This window comes from Molossus molossus, unplaced genomic scaffold, assembly GCF_014108415.1.
Source record: "Molossus molossus isolate mMolMol1 unplaced genomic scaffold, mMolMol1.p scaffold_m16_p_7, whole genome shotgun sequence".
Lineage (NCBI taxonomy): Eukaryota > Metazoa > Chordata > Mammalia > Chiroptera > Molossidae > Molossus > Molossus molossus.
Genome location: NW_023425401.1, coordinates 97,002,357 through 97,019,886, shown reverse-complemented (window position 1 = coordinate 97,019,886; position 17,530 = coordinate 97,002,357). Strand labels below are relative to the sequence as shown.

At 43.1% G+C, this 17,530-nt stretch overlaps 1 protein-coding gene across 1 annotated transcript in view; it reads left to right on the top strand.

The window, feature by feature from the left end:
- The first annotated feature begins 2,551 nt into the window (after positions 1-2,551).
- Positions 2,552-17,530, top strand: part of SLC35B4 (solute carrier family 35 member B4) — a 41,485-nt gene continuing 26,506 nt past the window's right edge. Inside the window, exons 1-2 of the mRNA XM_036247442.1 lie at positions 2,552-2,931; positions 11,885-11,998. Coding sequence (XP_036103335.1) covers positions 2,855-2,931; positions 11,885-11,998 — 191 coding nt within the window. The 5' untranslated portion in view covers positions 2,552-2,854. The remainder of the gene's footprint in view (positions 2,932-11,884; positions 11,999-17,530) is intronic.

Genomic DNA, 17,530 nt, shown 5'->3' with positions numbered 1-17,530 from the left:
CATTTTTGATGTTTGCATTTTTTAATTTTGTCAGGCTCAAAAATATTACATATTTATTGAATTTACGAGGTGTGAATTATTTTTCTCAAATAAGAAGTCAAGCTTATTCATTTATTAAACCAAAAATATATGTACATATTACACACTGTATATGATGCTAAGGACCTAGAGATGAATTAGTTATTCTTGGTTCCTGTCTACAAAGGGCATAGTCTAGAGGGGGAGAGAAACTGACATGAAAACAGATAACTATGCCCGGATGGTATGGCTCACTGGTTGAGTGTTGACCCATGCACCAAGAGGTCGCCAGTTCGATTCCTCGTCAGGGAAGATGCCCAGGTTGTGGACCCAATCCCCAGTGGGGGGCATGCAGGAAGTGGCCAATCGATATTCTTTCTCATCGATGTTTCTATCTCTCTCTCTCCCTCTCCCTTCCTCTCTAAAAATCAATAAAGAAAAAATATTTAAAAAACAGATAACTACAATGCAATATGAATGGTTTAGGTATGGATGGAATGCTGGAGATACAGAGGAGGAAGCTGGGAATGGTGCATTGAAAAGCTACACACACAAAGCTTTTGTGAGGGGATTGTGAGCAGAAAGTTCCCCTCCTCAGACATCACATTGTTGAAGACGTCAAATAAGCAGTTGGAAGCTTTGATTTAAGACATGAGGGAGATTGGGCTGTCTGTATATGTATGTGTAGGATCCCAGTTATATATGGTGACGGTTGAAGTTGTGGAGATGTGTTCAGGGCAAAAAAGGAGGGATCAAATGATGGAATTCTAGAAGGAGAATTCAATGGGTAGAGAAGTCTGCAAAGAAAACTGAAAAACAGGCAAGTCAGAGAAGTCGAAAGAAAGAGGAGACTAGTGTCTTATAAGCAGAGAGACAAGAGAATGTCAGAAGGATTGAGCTTTCATTGTCTAAAGTCATTTGCTAGATCAAGTAACACTGTGCTCTAGTAAATTCTCATTTAACTTCATTGATAGGTTCTTGGAAACTCTGACTTTAAGTGAAACAATATATATAATGAAACCAATTTTGCCATAAGCCAGAGATTTTTCAAACTTGATCTCATGGCACACAAACTAATTATTAAAATTCTGCCACACACCAAAAAGTAGATTTTTTGCCAATCTGACCAACAAAAAAAGTATAATTTAGATTCATTCACACCAAATGGCTATTGTGTTGGCTGTTGTCATTTTTTAAATTTGACAATCTAAGGCAGCGGTTTTCAACCTGTGGGTCGTGACCCCTTTGCAGGTCAAACGACCCTTTCACAGGGGTCGCCTAAGACCATCGGAAAACACATACTTCTGATGGCAATTCATGACAGTAGCAAAATTACAGTTATGAAGTAGCAACAAAAATAATTTTATGGTTGGGGTCACCACAACATGAGGAACTGTATTAAAGGGTTGCAGCATTAGGAAGGTTGAGAGCCACTGATCTAAGGGAAACGAGGTCAGTGCCCTAACTAAAGAGTCAGGTATTGCATATGTTAAAAATTCTTGCTGCACACCCGGTTGAAAATCGTTGCCACTGGCTAACTGATATTAGCAAGAGTTAGATCTAAGGGCATCTCATTAACATTATAACTAAACGACACTGAACGACACATTATTCAAGGACCTGCTGAAACTATTTTTTAAAAATCTGGCTTTGATCAGAGTAAAAAAGCAAAGACTATGAATATTGATTAGTCTTTAAAGATATTTGGTGGTAAAGTGCAGGAGAAAGCTAGATTAGTTTGAGCATGGTTGTAGGCTAAGGGGAAGGAGAAAACTAAGGAAAAGTTGGGTGGCAGGGGTTCCCTGAGCCAATGGGAGGGGTGAGGTAGAGAAGTCCCCAGAGGCAACTGTTCTAGGTGTCTGCTCTTCAAAGTGTGGTCACAGACCTGGAGCAACAGCAGCACCTGAGAACTCTTTAGGAATTCAGACCCTCAGGGCAACGGCAAGTGTGATGAATCGGAACCCACATTAAAAAAAAAATGTTTTTATTGATTTTTTTAGAGAGAAGAGGGGAGACATAGAAACAACAATCGGCTGCCACGTGGGCCAGAACCCACATTTTAACAAATCCCCAAGTGATCATAACTTGTAGCCCTTGCAACAAGCAGTAAGATGGGCATTACTGCTCCCATTTTTACCAATAAAGAGACTAAGGCTCAAAGAAGTTGCTTGAGAGAGCAGGGCTGATTAGCAGCTGAGCCAACATTCAATTCCAGCGCTTCCTGACTCCAATGTTCCTTTCAAAAGGTAGAAAAGTAAGTTCAGAGGAATTCCTACTGTCACTCAATCAGAATCGTTTCAGACGCTACAACGCCTCCAGCGATCAATCATAGGTCTGCCCCCGCCAGGGCCGCCAGCTACGTTTGTTGAGACAGTGATGCACGAATTCCTCGCTGGGTCCTTGGCACAGTCGCAAGAACAACATCGACAGGGTGCGAACTTCACTTCCCAGCAAGCCCCGCGGCGCCCTATCGCGCGAAGCATGCCGGTTACCTCGCTCCTCTCCCTTCTCTGAGGGGGCTGTCCAGCAGGGGCGGGACACGTCCCAGCCTGACGTAAGGGCGCGCGGCATCCTGGGATATGTAGTCTGGCCGGAACCAGCGCACCCCCTCGGATGAATGGGGCCGGGGCTGACAGCGAACTACAGCTCCTCGGCCGGCAGCGTTGGTGGCGGCCGCCGGGGAAAAGGAGACTGTGGCGGCCCCGGGGAAGAGCAGCGCTCTGGGGAGGTGGCGATGTGCTGTGCCGCGGCCAGGGTAGCAGCCCGGCTTCCTGGGGTAGCGGTATAGGCGGGCGCTTCTTCTGCGCGCCCGCTTCCCTTCAGCCCTGCGCCGGCCATGCGCCCGCTCTTCGCGGTGGGCCTGGTTTTCGCAGGCTGCTGCAGTAACGTGATCTTCCTCGAGCTCCTGGTCAGGTGAGTGACCCCGGTGGGCCGCACCCTTCCCCGGGGCTGCGCAGACGAAGCCGGAGGGGAGGTGTCCCCGCGTCGCCCCGGGCCGGAAGCGGGGGTTGGGACGCCCGAGCGCGGGTCGGCTCTGCGTTGCCTGCGACCCGGCCGTGTATGGTTTTGACAATGAAGAGGTCAGTAGAACGCTAAATGAAACTCTTCAAAACTCTGGCTTTGATCAGAGTAAAAACAGCAAAGACTTTTAATATAGATTAGTCTATATAGAATATAGAATAGTTTTCATCCTGCATTTGGTCCGCTGTCCCGCCCAATAGTTTCGCAGCATCCCTGGCAGGAAACACTCGGGGGGTTGCTGTGGTCACCCCCACTTCACACACTGGGGGATTGAATCCCGAGGACTTTCTCAACTGACTGACCCCAGCTGTTTTCTCCATCCCGGTAATAATGCCGTTTGACTTGAGCAAAGCAGTCTGATTTTGTACACGCCGCAAAGAAAGTTTCATGTGTATTAAAGTGGCCCTCAAAGCATTTGTTTTATTACCTTTATAGATAGATGGTCATAAGTACTTCGCCCAAACATTGCCTCTCCGTGATGCAGTAGTGGCTATTCTTATTTGTGCAGAAGGCCCGTGTAATTGGCCCAAGAGAGCATTTCCAGCTTTAAGATCGTAGTCTTTAAATTGGGAAGCATGCATTTTGAGATGTAACTTTATAAATTAAGGATGGGGGAAGGGGATAAAATAAGCTGTGGTACATTTACACAATGGAATACAACTTGGCTGTAAAAAAGAAGAAAATCTTACTTTTTGCAACAGTGTGGATAGACCTGGAAATTATTATGCTAAATGAAATAAGTCCGTCAGAGAAAGACAAATACTATATGATCTCACTTATGTATGGAATCTAATCAACAAAATGACTTAACAAACAAAATAGAAACAGAAGCATAGATACATAGAACAAGACTGGCAGCTGTCGGGAGGGGGGTTGGGGCACTGGGTGAAAAAAGGGGAAGGGATTAAGCAAAAAAAACCACATATATATGTATGTATTTATGTGTGTGTATGTATGTATATGTATGTGTGTGTGCATATATATATATGTATATATTTGTGTGTATGTATATATATCTCACACAGACACTGACTATAGTGTGGTGATAGCCAGAGGGAAAGGGGGATGGGGTGGAAGAGGGCATAAGGGAGATAAATGGGGACAGAGAGAGACTTCACTGTGGGTGGTGAGTGCACCATGCAGGATGTAGATTATGTGTTATAGAGTTGTACACTTGACACTTGTATGGTTTTATTAACCAATGCCACCCAAAAAAATTCAATAAAAAAAGAATGGAGGAGTGGAGGGAGGGCAAAACAGGTCAAGGGGGTGACAAATGGTGCTAGACTTCAGGTGGTGAGCAGGAGGTGTTGCACACATGTAACAGGGTGGATAGACCTGGAAATGTTGCACACTGAAACTTATACAATGTTACTTCAAAAAAAGAAAGAAAGGAATAGCTTTACCAAAGGGAAACTAGGTTAGTTTTATTGAGATGGCTGCGAATAATGCTGAGTAATAATGTGCAAAGTTCAGTGGGTAGAAACTGTTAACCAAAGAGGCAACAGGTGTCCTGGAAAAGGCTCAGGACTAAAAAAGTCTCAAAATTGTGAACTTAATTCTTGATTTTGTCATACTGCAGTTGTGTGACCTTTTCAAATCATTTAGCCTCTCTGGGCCTCCTTTTTCATGCTGTAAAATGCTATGAATGGTGCTATCTACCACCATGTTTCTGAATCTACACTTTATCTCCATTGACCATCAGAAGAATCTGTGTGCAATATAGGTCAAGAATGATAATTTCTGATTTACTGAAAATGAAACAGTCCCCAAGAAGTTAGATGGTCTTTTACTCCTTGTAAGGGGCAAGGGCAGAACTAGAATCAGGATATCTGGACTCCCACTGCAGTCTCTTTTTCAACCTCCCTGATTATTTTGAGCTTGAGCAGCCAATAGGTTCTGGTTGTCCAGCTTCTCACGTGGTGCTTGCTACAAATGTATTTTATTTCCCTGATACCATTGATGAAATTATTCTGAAGCTACCAGTTTATTTAAGATAAACTCTGTATGGGGTTAATATTTGCATTTACTGAGCTAGAAATCTTGTTATGCAGAAAGTGTTGATAAAGATATGTTATTTGGCATCTTTTTTTTTGAAGGACAGGCAAATTTTTTTTTAAAATTATTTATTTATTTATTTAATCCTCACCTGAGGACATTTTTGCATGTATCTTCAGATAGAGCAAGAGGGAGAGAGGAAGAGAGAGAGAAACATCGATGTGGGAGAGACCCATGGAGTGGTTGCCACCCACACAACCCTGACTGGGGCTGGGGACAAACTGCAACCAAGGTACGTGCCCTTAGCAGGAACTGAACCCGGGACTCTCCGGTCTTCAGGCTGACGCTCTAACTGCTGAGCCAAATCTGCCAGGACTTAATTTTATTTTTGAGAATAGTTTATTGCCCGACTGGTGTGGCTCAGTGGATTGAGCGTTGTCCCATAGACTGAGAGGTCCTGGTTGGATTCCCCATCAGAGCACATGCCAGGGTTGCTGGCTCGTTCCCCAGCAGGGGGCGTGCAGGAGGCAGCAGATTGATGTTTCTTTCTCATCTATGTTTCTCTCTCTATCCCTTCCTCTTTCTCTAAAAAAATCAATAAAAACATACATTTTCTTTTTATCCTCACCCGAGCACATTTTTCCATTTTTCGTTCAGATAGAGTGGGAGGGAGAGAGAGAGAGACAGAAACATTGACGTGAGGGAGACACATCGAGTGGCTGCTACCCACACAACCCAACCAGGGCTGGGGACCAACTGCAACCAAGGCACGTGCCCTTAGTGGGAACCGAACTCGGGTCTCTCTGGACTGCAGGCTGACGCTCTAACCGCTGAGCCAAACTGGCCAGGACAATAAAAACATATTTTAAAAAAAGAATAGTTTATTGATTTTTAGAGAGAGAGGAAGGAAGAGAAACATCTATGTGTTAGTGCAACATCGATCCCTGACCAGGAATCAAACTGGCAACCTTTCAGTGCACAGGATGACGCCCAACTGAGCCACACTGGCCAGGGCCATTTGTCCTTCTTGAGAGTAGGTGGTGAAGGATATGGAAAAAAAAAACACCAATGTATCCTGTTTTAAGCTGGTACATTTCAAAAGAAGGTTACTTTGGACATCAATTTTAAAATATAAAAAAGTGATAAAATCAGGCCAGCCAAATAAAGATCAGAGAATAATAGTGTCATGTTTGTGTTGCATATGCCATTAAATTAAATCTTGTCAAAGGCTGTGTGATGTCAGTTATGCCAGCAGCTAAAGGCACTCTTGACTAGTTATGAGCACTTGTCTAAATTACTTGATCTCCCGAGTCTGTTTTCTTAACAGTAAAAGGTGGGGGAAGAAGTAAAAAGGGGTGATGGCGCTCCCAGCCTCACATGGTTTGGAAGGATTACATGGATTCATGTGCAAAGCCTGAGCACATTCAGGCTTCCCTCCTCTCTCCCAACTTTTATTTCAAACTTGTTTTATAAGTTTGTTCTGGAAAGTTGTAGATAAGTCTAACTTTACAGAATGTTTTCATGCATTACGGGAGCTGTTTAGAACACTTTGAATAATTTGTAAATCCTCATTCATTTATCTTTTTTGTAAATCTGGATTTCTTGCATACAGTAAGGTGGCGAGGGGTACATTTAATAATTTAATGAATGGTACACCAGACGAATAGCAGCCTTTTCCTGATTTGCTTAGGCAACTCACGACTTCTCATGTTACAGATCAATAAAATAAGAGCTGGTTGGACTGGATGGTCTTTCAAGTTCTTTCTAGTTTTGGACATCTCAGAATTTGTGACTTTGTCTTGGGACATTACAGCTCGTAAATCTTTACAGAGCAGGAACTGTGCTTTTTATATGGCTTCCTTGGAACCATTGGGTGCCCTAGTAAGTGGCAAGTAGAACACTGTAAATATACATGGAAATGCTATGGTGACTTTCAGGGAGAGCGAACATTCAAAGTCATTTTTCCCAAATTGGAAAACACATGTAGGTTTTTCTTTCTGATGTTCATACCTATAATTAGGATCTAAAATAAAACACAAAGCACAGTGCAGTGTAAAGAGCGGACGTGAGTAACCAAGGGGACATGCATCAGCTCACTGCGTATGAAAGGTATTGCATGAGGAAAACAATCTGAAACATTTTCCCCCCATTTTATTTCAATCAAGTGCCTAATGCTGGATCAAATAGGAAAGTTTCCTAAATCTAGAATAAGAGATAACAAAAGGCATAAACTATCTGTCCCAATTCTTTCTCTTCAAAGTTGCCTTTTTAAAAAAAATGAAAATTTGCCCCAGCCAGTGTGGCTCTGTTGGTTGGAGCATCATCCCAATACACTGAAGGGTCACAGGTTCGATTTCCGGTCAGGGCACATACCCGGGGTGTGGGTTCAGTCCCTACTCAGGGTGCATACGGGAGGAAACCAATGGATGTTTGTCTCTCACATCAGTGTTTCTCTCTCTCTCTCTCAATAAAAACATCTTTGGGTGAGAATTTTTAAAAAATTATATAAAAAATTAAAATAAAAAATTGGATTCTTGCCAAAGAGAATTAAAGTCAGAAAAACTATTTGCAGTTAGTGATTATTAATCTTACCAAATGAACTTCAACAAAACAAGTGATTTAGGGGAAAGGCTCTAAGTTTTCACTCTGAAGTTTTAAAATGAATTATTTAAGTTAAAATACATAATTCCATTGGTATCTACACAACAGTGTGTTCCTGAAAAGCTCTGTAAATTGATTTTTAAAAATATCGAATTATGTGTGTGCGTTAGGGAAATTTAACAATCCTATGGAAATAGGGAAAGGAGATTAGAGTTGTCTAGGGGATGTAGAAAATGACTCCAGATGGGTATGGGTTACTTTTGGAGGTGCCCTAAAATGAAATAATGGTGATGGCTGCACAACTCTCAACTAAACAACATTGACTTGTAAATAATAATAATGGTGATGATGGTAATGATGGTGCTGGGGCCTGCAAATACCATTTATTTGCCACGTGGCCCTGGGAGATTTACCTAACTCAGTGCCATGTGGCCCTTGGTGTCTTTAGCAGTGAAATGGGCATAATAATATCTGCCTCCATAAAAATAAAGATCAAATTAGCCCTGGCCAATTTGGCTCAGTAGTTAGAGCCTCAGCCTGTGGAATGAAGGGTTGTTGGTTTGATTCCCAGTCAAAGACACACACCTGGGCTGCAGGTTTGATCCCTGGCCCCAGTCAGGGTCGTGCCGGAGGCAACCAATTGATATGTCTCTCTCATATTAATGTTTCTCCCCCCCCCCCATTCCCTCCCTCCCTTCCATTCTATTTTAAAAAATCAGTGGAAATGTCCTTGGGTGAGAATTAACATCATCAAAAACATATAAAATTAAAAATACTATGATGCCTTTTTAAAATCTTATGGAGAATACACTTGTAAAGTGAATCTTTTTTTGAAACAAATTGTTTTTATATCTTTTATACCATTTTAATATTCTAGATCATGGTTGCTTAAAGTGAGGTGTCCCTGCATTCATTCAGGTGCTTGAGTGAAGGCCAGACATGGTGCCAGAGAGTGGGGGCATCGTCCTCTAACCCTCCCTGTGGCCCTGGGCTCTGACTGCCTCACGCTCCAAGTGGGGCTCCCTGGTCACACTGCCATCCTGAGGGCAGGATCAGGTCTCACCGGAGCTTCCTGGCCGCGGGCCCCCACTTTACTATAACAGGGACTGCATAACTGCTCTCTAGTTGAAGTGACCCAAGCTTTTGGTCAAGAGAAAATGGAAGGGAAAGCGTGGAAGCTTCATCGGTCCCTTTTGGGCTAAGTCTTGGGCTTGGCGCTTTCTGTGTATTTTTTCATCGACTCCTCACTACAACATTAAAAATGTCACTTGTGTTTTATAGGTGAGAAAAACGGTCAGTATGAGTATCTGTTCAAAGGTTACTAGACTTCAATTGAAGGCTTTCTAACATGCAAGATCCTGCATCGTGTCCGTCCTAGAGTCCAGTCTTTGCCTTTGTCCCTCCATGGCAGACGCGTGGGAGGTGCCTTTCAGGGACTGGCTTGTTTGCCGGACAGTGAAACCAGCAGAGAGGCACTCACACTGTTCCCATTTTTTTTTTTTTAATTAATTAATTTATTTTTGTTACAGATGTTTCTCCTTTCCCCCCCACTGATTCCCCCCTCTCCCTCCCTCCCCGCCCTGTCCCAAGCTTTGTTGTCCATGTCCACTGTTCATGCATACATGCATATAAGTTCTGTGGTTTATTTCTCCCCCACCACCCCCTCTTCTGGGGATTGTTTGTCTGTACCCCACTTCCACGTCTCTGGGACTACCCTGTTCCTCAGACTATTATGTTCATTATATTCCACAAATAAGTGAGATCATATGATACTTGTCTTTCTCTGATTGGCTTGTTTCGCTTAGAATAATACTTTCCAGATCCCTCCATGTCAATTCAACGGATAAGAGATCTTTCTTTCTTACAACTGCATAGTACTCCATTGTGTATATGTCCCACAGCTTTGTTATCCATTCGTCTACTGATGGACACTTGGGCTGTTTCCAGATCTTAGCTATTGTAAATAGTGCTGCTACGAACATGTGGAACAGAATAGAGAACCCAGAAATGGACCCAAGGCAATATGCTCAATTAATATTTGACAAAGGTGGCAAGAGCATACAGTGGAGTAAAGACAGCCTCTTTAATAAATGGTGTTGGGAAAATTGGACCGCTACATGCAAAAACATGAAACTAGACCATCAACTTATACCATACACAAGAATAAACTCAAAATGGATAAAAGACCTAAATGTGACTCATGAATCCATAAAAATATTAGAAGAAAATGTAGGCAACAAAATTTCAGACATCATACGCAGCAGAATTTTCACTGATACATCACCTAAAGCAACAGAAACAAAGGAAAAAATGAACACATGGGACTACATCAAACTCAAAAGCTTCTGTACAGCAAAAGAGACAATCATCAAAATGGAAAGGCAACCCACTGTATGGGAGAGCATAATTGCCAATGATACATCAGATAAGGGGTTAATTTCCAATATATATAGAGTGCTCATACAACTGTTCCCATTTAAAGATAAAACTAGATGTAATTGACTTCCACTGTCACAGGGTAGGTGACAGAGCTGCGCACAGTAGTTGTCACCCCTGTGTCAACACATAAGAGTCACCCATGCATTTAACACACACATGCACGCACACGTATGCACGCACCCCACCTGGCCTTTCCCCCAGACCTACGCTGGTGGTTCTCAGCTCTGGCATGTTAGAAATCAAGTGGGAAGCTTTCAAAAGTACAGATTCCAGAGCCCTACCCCAGACCAGTCCAATCCGAGCTGGGAAGGGGAGGCTCCCCAGGCATGTGGTTTTTAACCTGCAGCCCAGGCAGAGTTGCATAGACTGTGCCAGGAACCATCTCGAGCTCAGGCCCTTCTCCCGTCACTCATATTGAGGCTAATGGTTTTAATTAGCTCCTTGAATGAGGTAAATGTCTTACCCAATTATTTATGGATTCCTGCAGCCTTTAGCCCTTCCCTTGCACTTAAGAAGAGCTAAGAGAAATCACTGGATTGAATGCAAAGCGGTAGTTTCCAGTGGGGCCTGAGGCGGAGGAGCAGTTGGTAGCTGGACCAGAATGGCTGCGCTGGGAGCTGTTCACTTTCGTGCCCGGTGGATGTATAAGAATTTGTATGCTTGGCATTGCGATTTAATATTAATACCACCAACAGAGGAATGGAGTTGTTTTTAATAAATAGCATTCTGTGAATATTTAGTAACACAATTACAGCCCTCTAGTCAGTGGCTTTGGGTGAATGTCTGGGGTGAGGGTGAAAATACGGGATGTGAAGGCCGAATTTCGTACCGTGGGAATGTTGGTAATGTGGGAACCGGGACGCTTCAGGAAAACAGGCAGCTGCTCACTTCGGACTCCCTCCCTGGCTGAGCCGGGCCTGAGGAGGACAGGATCAAGGAAACAGCACTGAAGTAGCTCGTTTTCAGAGTGCCCCAGGAGGGATGTCAGAAGGAGTTCTCTCTTACAAATGTTTTCCTAGCAGTCACCACGAAATGGTCCCTATCCCTTACGGAGATCACTGAAGAGTTCAGTTGGATTTCAGGAACATCTGTTGAGTGCCTACTATATTTGTGTTAAAGGCTGCGGGTATAGTAGACCTTAGCGGTGGCCTCGATCTTTTCATTAGTGCTTCTTACCCCTCCCCTACCCCCCGAGACTCCCCCGCTTTAGACGTTTGTTCCCTAGTCATCCCCCACAAATAACTATGTATGGCTTTATGTGTTGTATATATATCTGTGCTCTAAACTTATAAAATAATGATTTCCCCACACCCCAAGAACCAATTTTTGCCCCCATGGGGGAGCGGAGGTAGTGTCCCTGCCATCAACACTGGACACGAGTCTTTGATCGACAGCAGTCTTGGAGATTCCTGGTCAGGAAGAGATATAAACATTTCTAGGAGACCCGAGTATATTTCCATCCTTGGGCTGTGCTGCCTAAGCTCACTAGGATCCTGACTAAAGCCCTTTTGGTTAAGTGAAGATCTCGAAAAGAACATGCTCCGGTGTACTAGGAAAGCTGGGCCCTAGTTCTAGGACTGAGTGTATCCGGGCGGTCCTTCCTGATGGCCTGCTGCACCTACTGAAGGGTGGGACAGGGCTTGGCGCTCTCTGTGAGGCGTGTTGCTAAATGTATGTGATCCAGGGGTTCCGAGAACCGAGAGGACAGGCTCATGGAAATCGATCCCGTTATTCCCAACTAGCAATATAATACGTCGCAGTGACCTTTGCCTCAGGTTTTTATTGTGCATTTTTCTTCTCCATGCAGGAAGCACCCGGGATGCGGGAACATTGTGACATTTGCACAGTTTTTATTTATTGCTGTGGAAGGCTTCCTCTTCGAAGCTGATTTTGGGAGGAAGCGGCCAGCTATCCCAATAAGGTACGGTACTCTGAGGTCTCTTTCAGCCTTTTTAAAATCTTCTTAAAGTTCAGAGCTTTTCTGGCACTTATATGAAAGGACTGTGAGTCATCCTTTATAAGATCTGTATCAAAGATCTCAGTAGAGTTATAAATAATTTTTTGAATTTAATATGTTGTGAAACTCCAGGGAGCCTGTATTTAGAATAAAATTCCTGCCACCACACTTCAAAAACCTGATGGAGACAACAATGTATATATATATATGTCAGTGTGTCTGTATCTGTCCGTCTCCATCTGAGTGGCATGTGATCACCTAGTGTGATCATTCATTTTTTCAATAGTTACGTGTGCTCTCCTCATGTTATCACATACAGTAAAAGTGGTATCATTGTTCCTTTTAAGAAATGAATGACGCCCTGGCCAGTTTGGCTCAGCGTTTGGAGCGCCGGCCTGTGGTCCAGAGAGACCCAGGTTCGGTTCCCGCTAAGGGCCCGTACCTTGGTTGCAGTTTGTCCCTGGCCCTGGTTGGTCGTGCAGGAGGCAGCCACTCCATGTGTCCCTTTCACGTCGATGTTTTTCTCTCTCTCTCTCTTCCTCTCTCTTCCTCCCACTCTGTCTGAACAAAAAATGGAAAAAAAAAAAAAATGTCCTCATGTGAGGATAAAAAAAAAAAAAGAAATGGATGGCTTTTGGAAATAGAGGTGGTAGTTACACAATATCACAAATGTACTAAGTGCCACTGAATTGTTCACTTGAAAATGGTTGATTTTATGTCATGTGAATTTCACCTCAATTAAAAGGAAATGATTGGCAAGCTAAGGCAAAATTATTGATTCCAGACCTCTGTCCGTTAGTCCAAATTTACATAACTGTACTCATGGGGCCAAATAGAAGAGAGCAGTTCATTATAATAAGCAGTGTATGGAAAACTCAGTATTCTTGCTGTGAGAGACTTGAAATAAATAACCCATCCAACTGTGAGTATTTAATAGGGTAGTGTCACTTAATCCCTTTGAGGGGACCTGGTAGGAGTGTATGCAGGGACTGGTTAAGGCTCGTCCTTGTTGGTATCATTGCACAGCTTTCCTGAGTAGCTTGCTACAGAAAATCTGGCTGAAGTTTTAAAATTAATATTGTGGTGTTTTTTTAAATATATTTTTATCCTCACCCGAGGACATTTTTGCATTTATCTTCACATAGAACGGGAGGGAGAGAAGTAGAAGAGAGAAGAGAGAAGAGAGAAACATCGATGTGAGAGAGACACATTGAGTGGTTGCCACCCATATATCCCAACTGGGACTGGAGACAAACTGCAACCGAGGTACGTGCCCTTAGCGGGAACAGAACCCGGGGCTCTCTGTTCCACAGGCTGACGCTCTAACTGCTGAGCTAAACCGGCCAGGGCTAATATTGTGTAGTTTTTTTTTTAATCCTCACCAGAAGATATTTTTCTATTTATCTTCAGATAGAGTGGGAGGGAGGGAAGGAGAGAGAGAGAGTGAGAGAGAAAGAAAAAGAAACATTGATGTGAGAGACACATTGACTGGTTGCCTTCCACACAACCCCTACCAGGGCTGGGGGCTGAACCACAACCCAGGTACATGCCCTTGGCCGGAATCGAACCCACGACTCATTGGTCCATGGGCCAACGTTCTAACCACTGAGTCAAACAGGGGAGGTGCTAAATATTCTGAATGCTTTTTGGTTTGTTTCTGCTGGCTTTAGTATCTGCATAAAACTCTGCTCTCAAGACCAGCATGTCCGTTGCAGGAGGAGTGCAGCATCCTGTGTTCCTCTGACCCTCTGTCTCTGGCCCTCCTGGCCGCCAGCGTAGTCCAGACGCGTATTCACCTTCATCATAACTTTCATAATAGTATCCCAGCAGGGTGGCCTCCAGCCTGTCACCTCCTCCTCTCTCCATTTCAACTTCTGACCTTTGTATTGTGGCATCCTCTGTCACACGTGCTCAGGGGTCACCTCTAGGATCAGAGTGAAGCCCTACTCCCTAGCCTGCTCTTTGAGGTTCATTAGGATCTTCTCGAGCAGCCATACTCCACGTGTCCCGTTTGTGCTGGCTTTTCACTTCCTTTCCATGAAGCCGAAACGAAAATCTCGCTCTTGTCATTCATTCCCGTGAGCGATTTCTAGGCAGTGGTGTGCTGGCAACCGTGTGGAGTCTAGTCAGGATGCATCATTCTGTAAGGCCTTGATGGACTCACTTTGTCTCTAAGTGGCCTCTTTTCAAGACAGGACTAAGAAAACTTGGCAAGAAGCCCTGGCAAGTCACCACTAGTATATGATTTAAAGCTGTGAAACAGCTGTTGTCTGTAAGGTTTTTGTGTGTGTGGTATCGCGTTCTGCATTGATGCGGAAGGTGACTTGAGACTTGGTGCTGTTGATTCTTCAGATGCGCAGAGAAGAAAGGGGGGGATCTGTGGGCAAAGATCAACATTTCAGGGCGAACCAGGAACCACTTATTTACCTCGGCCCTGCATTCTTGAGCCATTTACCTTAAGTATTATTTTTTCTCCTATTCAATGTGTTAGGTTGGCCCTGGCCAGTTTGGCTCAGCGGTTAGAGTGTCGGCCTGTGGTCCGGAGAGACCCGGGTTCGGTTCCCGCTAAGGGCAAGTACTTCGGTTGCAGTTTGTCCCCGGCCCTGGTTGGTCGTGCGGGTGGCAGCCACTCGATGTGTCCCTTCACATCGATGTTTCTCACTCTCTCTCCCTTCCTCTCTCTCCCTCCCACTCTATCTGTACAAAAAAAATGGAAAAATATCCTTGGGTGAGGATAAAAAAAAAAAAAAAAAAAATGAATGTGTTAGGTTGAATCAAATGAAATTGCTGATATTCAACCCTTTTTGACCTACCAAAAAATGGTAATTTCCTATGGTTGAATCTGATATGTATGAAAGGCATCTTAACTTTCTGTTTTGTAGTTCAAAAGGGGGCCATACAAATGTAAAATTACTTAATTCATGTATTCATAATTGTTCATTTGTATTCCTCTCTGTATCTTTCTAATGTATTAGGGTTACTGGATTTTCTTTTTCATTTTTGTGGTTTTTAATTTTATTTAAAGGCCTATGACTTGTAAAAACAAGTTAAATGATGTCTTCATGAATTTGGAGGCTACTGGTTCAGAATGTGGGATAATTATTAATAGTTGCTAGGCTGAAAGTAACCCTTGACTTAGTAAATCTTTTAATTAAAAAAAAATTTTTTTCTTTATGGAAGGGAGAGGGTGAGAGAGATAGAAACATCGATGAGAGAGAACATCAATTGGCCACCTCCTGCATGTCCCCCACTGGGGATAGGGCCCACAACCTGGGCATGTGCCCTGACTGGGACTCGAACTGGTGACCTCTTGGTGCATGGGTCGACGCTCAACCACTGAGCCACATCAGCCGGGCTTGACTTAGTAAATCTATTTTTTTAGAAATAGTGAAAATTGCCCTGGCCGGTTTGGCTCAGCGGTTAGAGCGTCCACCTGCGGTCCCGAGAGGCCCGGGTTCGGTTCCCGCTAAGGGCATGTGCCTCGGTTGCAGTTTGTCCCCGGCCCTGGTTGGTCATGCAGGTGGCAGCCACTCGATGTGTCCCTTTCACATCGATGTTTCTCTCTCTCTCTCTCTCTTCCTCTCTCTCCCTCCCACTCTATCTGTACAAAAAATGGAAAAATGTCCTCGGGTGAGGATAAAAAAAAAAAAAAAAAAAAAGAAATAGTGAAAATTAATAGTATAAACAGGTATATAGAAGAAATATTTGAAAGAGTTAACCATTTTCAGGTTCTTCAGAGGTATATGAAAATTATACAAAGAACTGATACAATAATAAAAATTATTCACTTTTTGGTTTTTATTAAATGTATTGAGGTAGCATTGGTTAATAACATTATATAAATTTCAGGTGTACAACTTTATATCTGTATACTCTATTATGTGTTCACCGCCCAAGTCTAGTCTCCTTCTGTCACCGAATACTGTACTCCCATTACCCTCTTTGTCCTCTCCTGTTCCCCTCTGGTAACCACCATTTTGTTGTCTGTATCTAAGAGTTTGGGGTTTTTGTTTTTTTTTTCTTATATCCTACACATGAGTGAAGTCATACAGCTCTTAGTCTTTTGTCTTATTTCACTTAACATAAATACTCTCAAGATCCATCCATGTTGTTGCAGATGGCAATGTTTCATCTTTTCATATGGCCGAGTAGTGTTCCATTGTGTATATGTACCACATCTTCTTTATCCAATCATTCGTCAAAAGACACTTAGGTTGTTTCCATGTCTTGGTGTTGTATGTGTATAATGCTACTGTGAACATATGGGTACATACATTTTTACAAACAAGTGTTTTCTAACTTTTTAGGTAGATACCCAGAAGAGGGGTCACTGGGTCCTATGGTAGCTCTATTCTTAATATTTTGTGGAACCTCCATACTGTTTTCCATAGTGGCTGTAGCAGTTTACATTCCCACCAGTAGTGCATGAAGGTTCCCTTTTCTTCACATTCTCGACAGGTGTGAGGTGATGTCTCATTACGGTTTTAATTGTCATGTTCATGATGATTAGTCATGTTGAGCATCTTTTCATATGTTTAAAAATTTTTTTCTTTATTTTGTTTAGAGAGAGAGAAAGAGAGAGGGAGAGAGAGAGAGAAACATTGATGACAGAGAACATCGATTGTTCACCTCCTGCGTGCCCTCCACTGCGGATTTGGCCCACAACCTGGGCATGTGCCCTGAGCAGGAATTGAACTGGCGACCTCTTGGTGCATGGGTTGATGCTCAACCACTGAGCCACACCATCTGAGCTCTTTTCTTTCTTTTTTTTATTTTTTGTTATTTTTATCCTCACCCAAGAACACTTTTCCATTTTTTGTTCAGATAGAGTAGGAGGGAGAGAGAGGGAAACATTGACATGAAAGGGACATATCGAGTGGCTGCCACCTGCACAACCAACCAGGGCCAGGGACAAACTGCAACCGAGGTACGTGCCCTTAGCGGGAACCGAACCCGGGTCTCTCTGGACCACATGCCGATGCTCTAACCACTGAGCAAAACTGGTTAGGGCTGAGCTCTTTTCGTGTGTTTATTGTCTACCTGTATGTCCCCTTTAGAGAAAGATCTTTTCAGGTGTTCTTCCTATTTATTAATTGGATTGTTTTGCTGTTGTTGTTGAGTTGTATGAGTTGTGTATATATTTTGGATATTAGCTCCTAATCAGAGGTATTATTTGAAAATATCTTCCTCGATTCAGTTGGTTGCCTTTTTGTTTTATTGATGATTTCTTTTGCTGTGCAGAAGCTTTTTAGTTTGATGTAAACCCATTCATTTATTTTTGCTTTTATTTCCAATGCCTTTGGGGTCAAGTTCACAAAAGCCCCTCTGAGACCAAAGTCCATAAGTTTAGTACCTATGTTTCTTTCTATGTATTTTTTTGTTTCAGTCTTATATTCAAGTCCTTAATCCAATTTGAGCTAATTTTTGTGTATAGTGTCAGACAGCAGTCTAGTTTCATTCTTTTGCATGTGGCTTTTCAGTTTTCCCAGCACCATT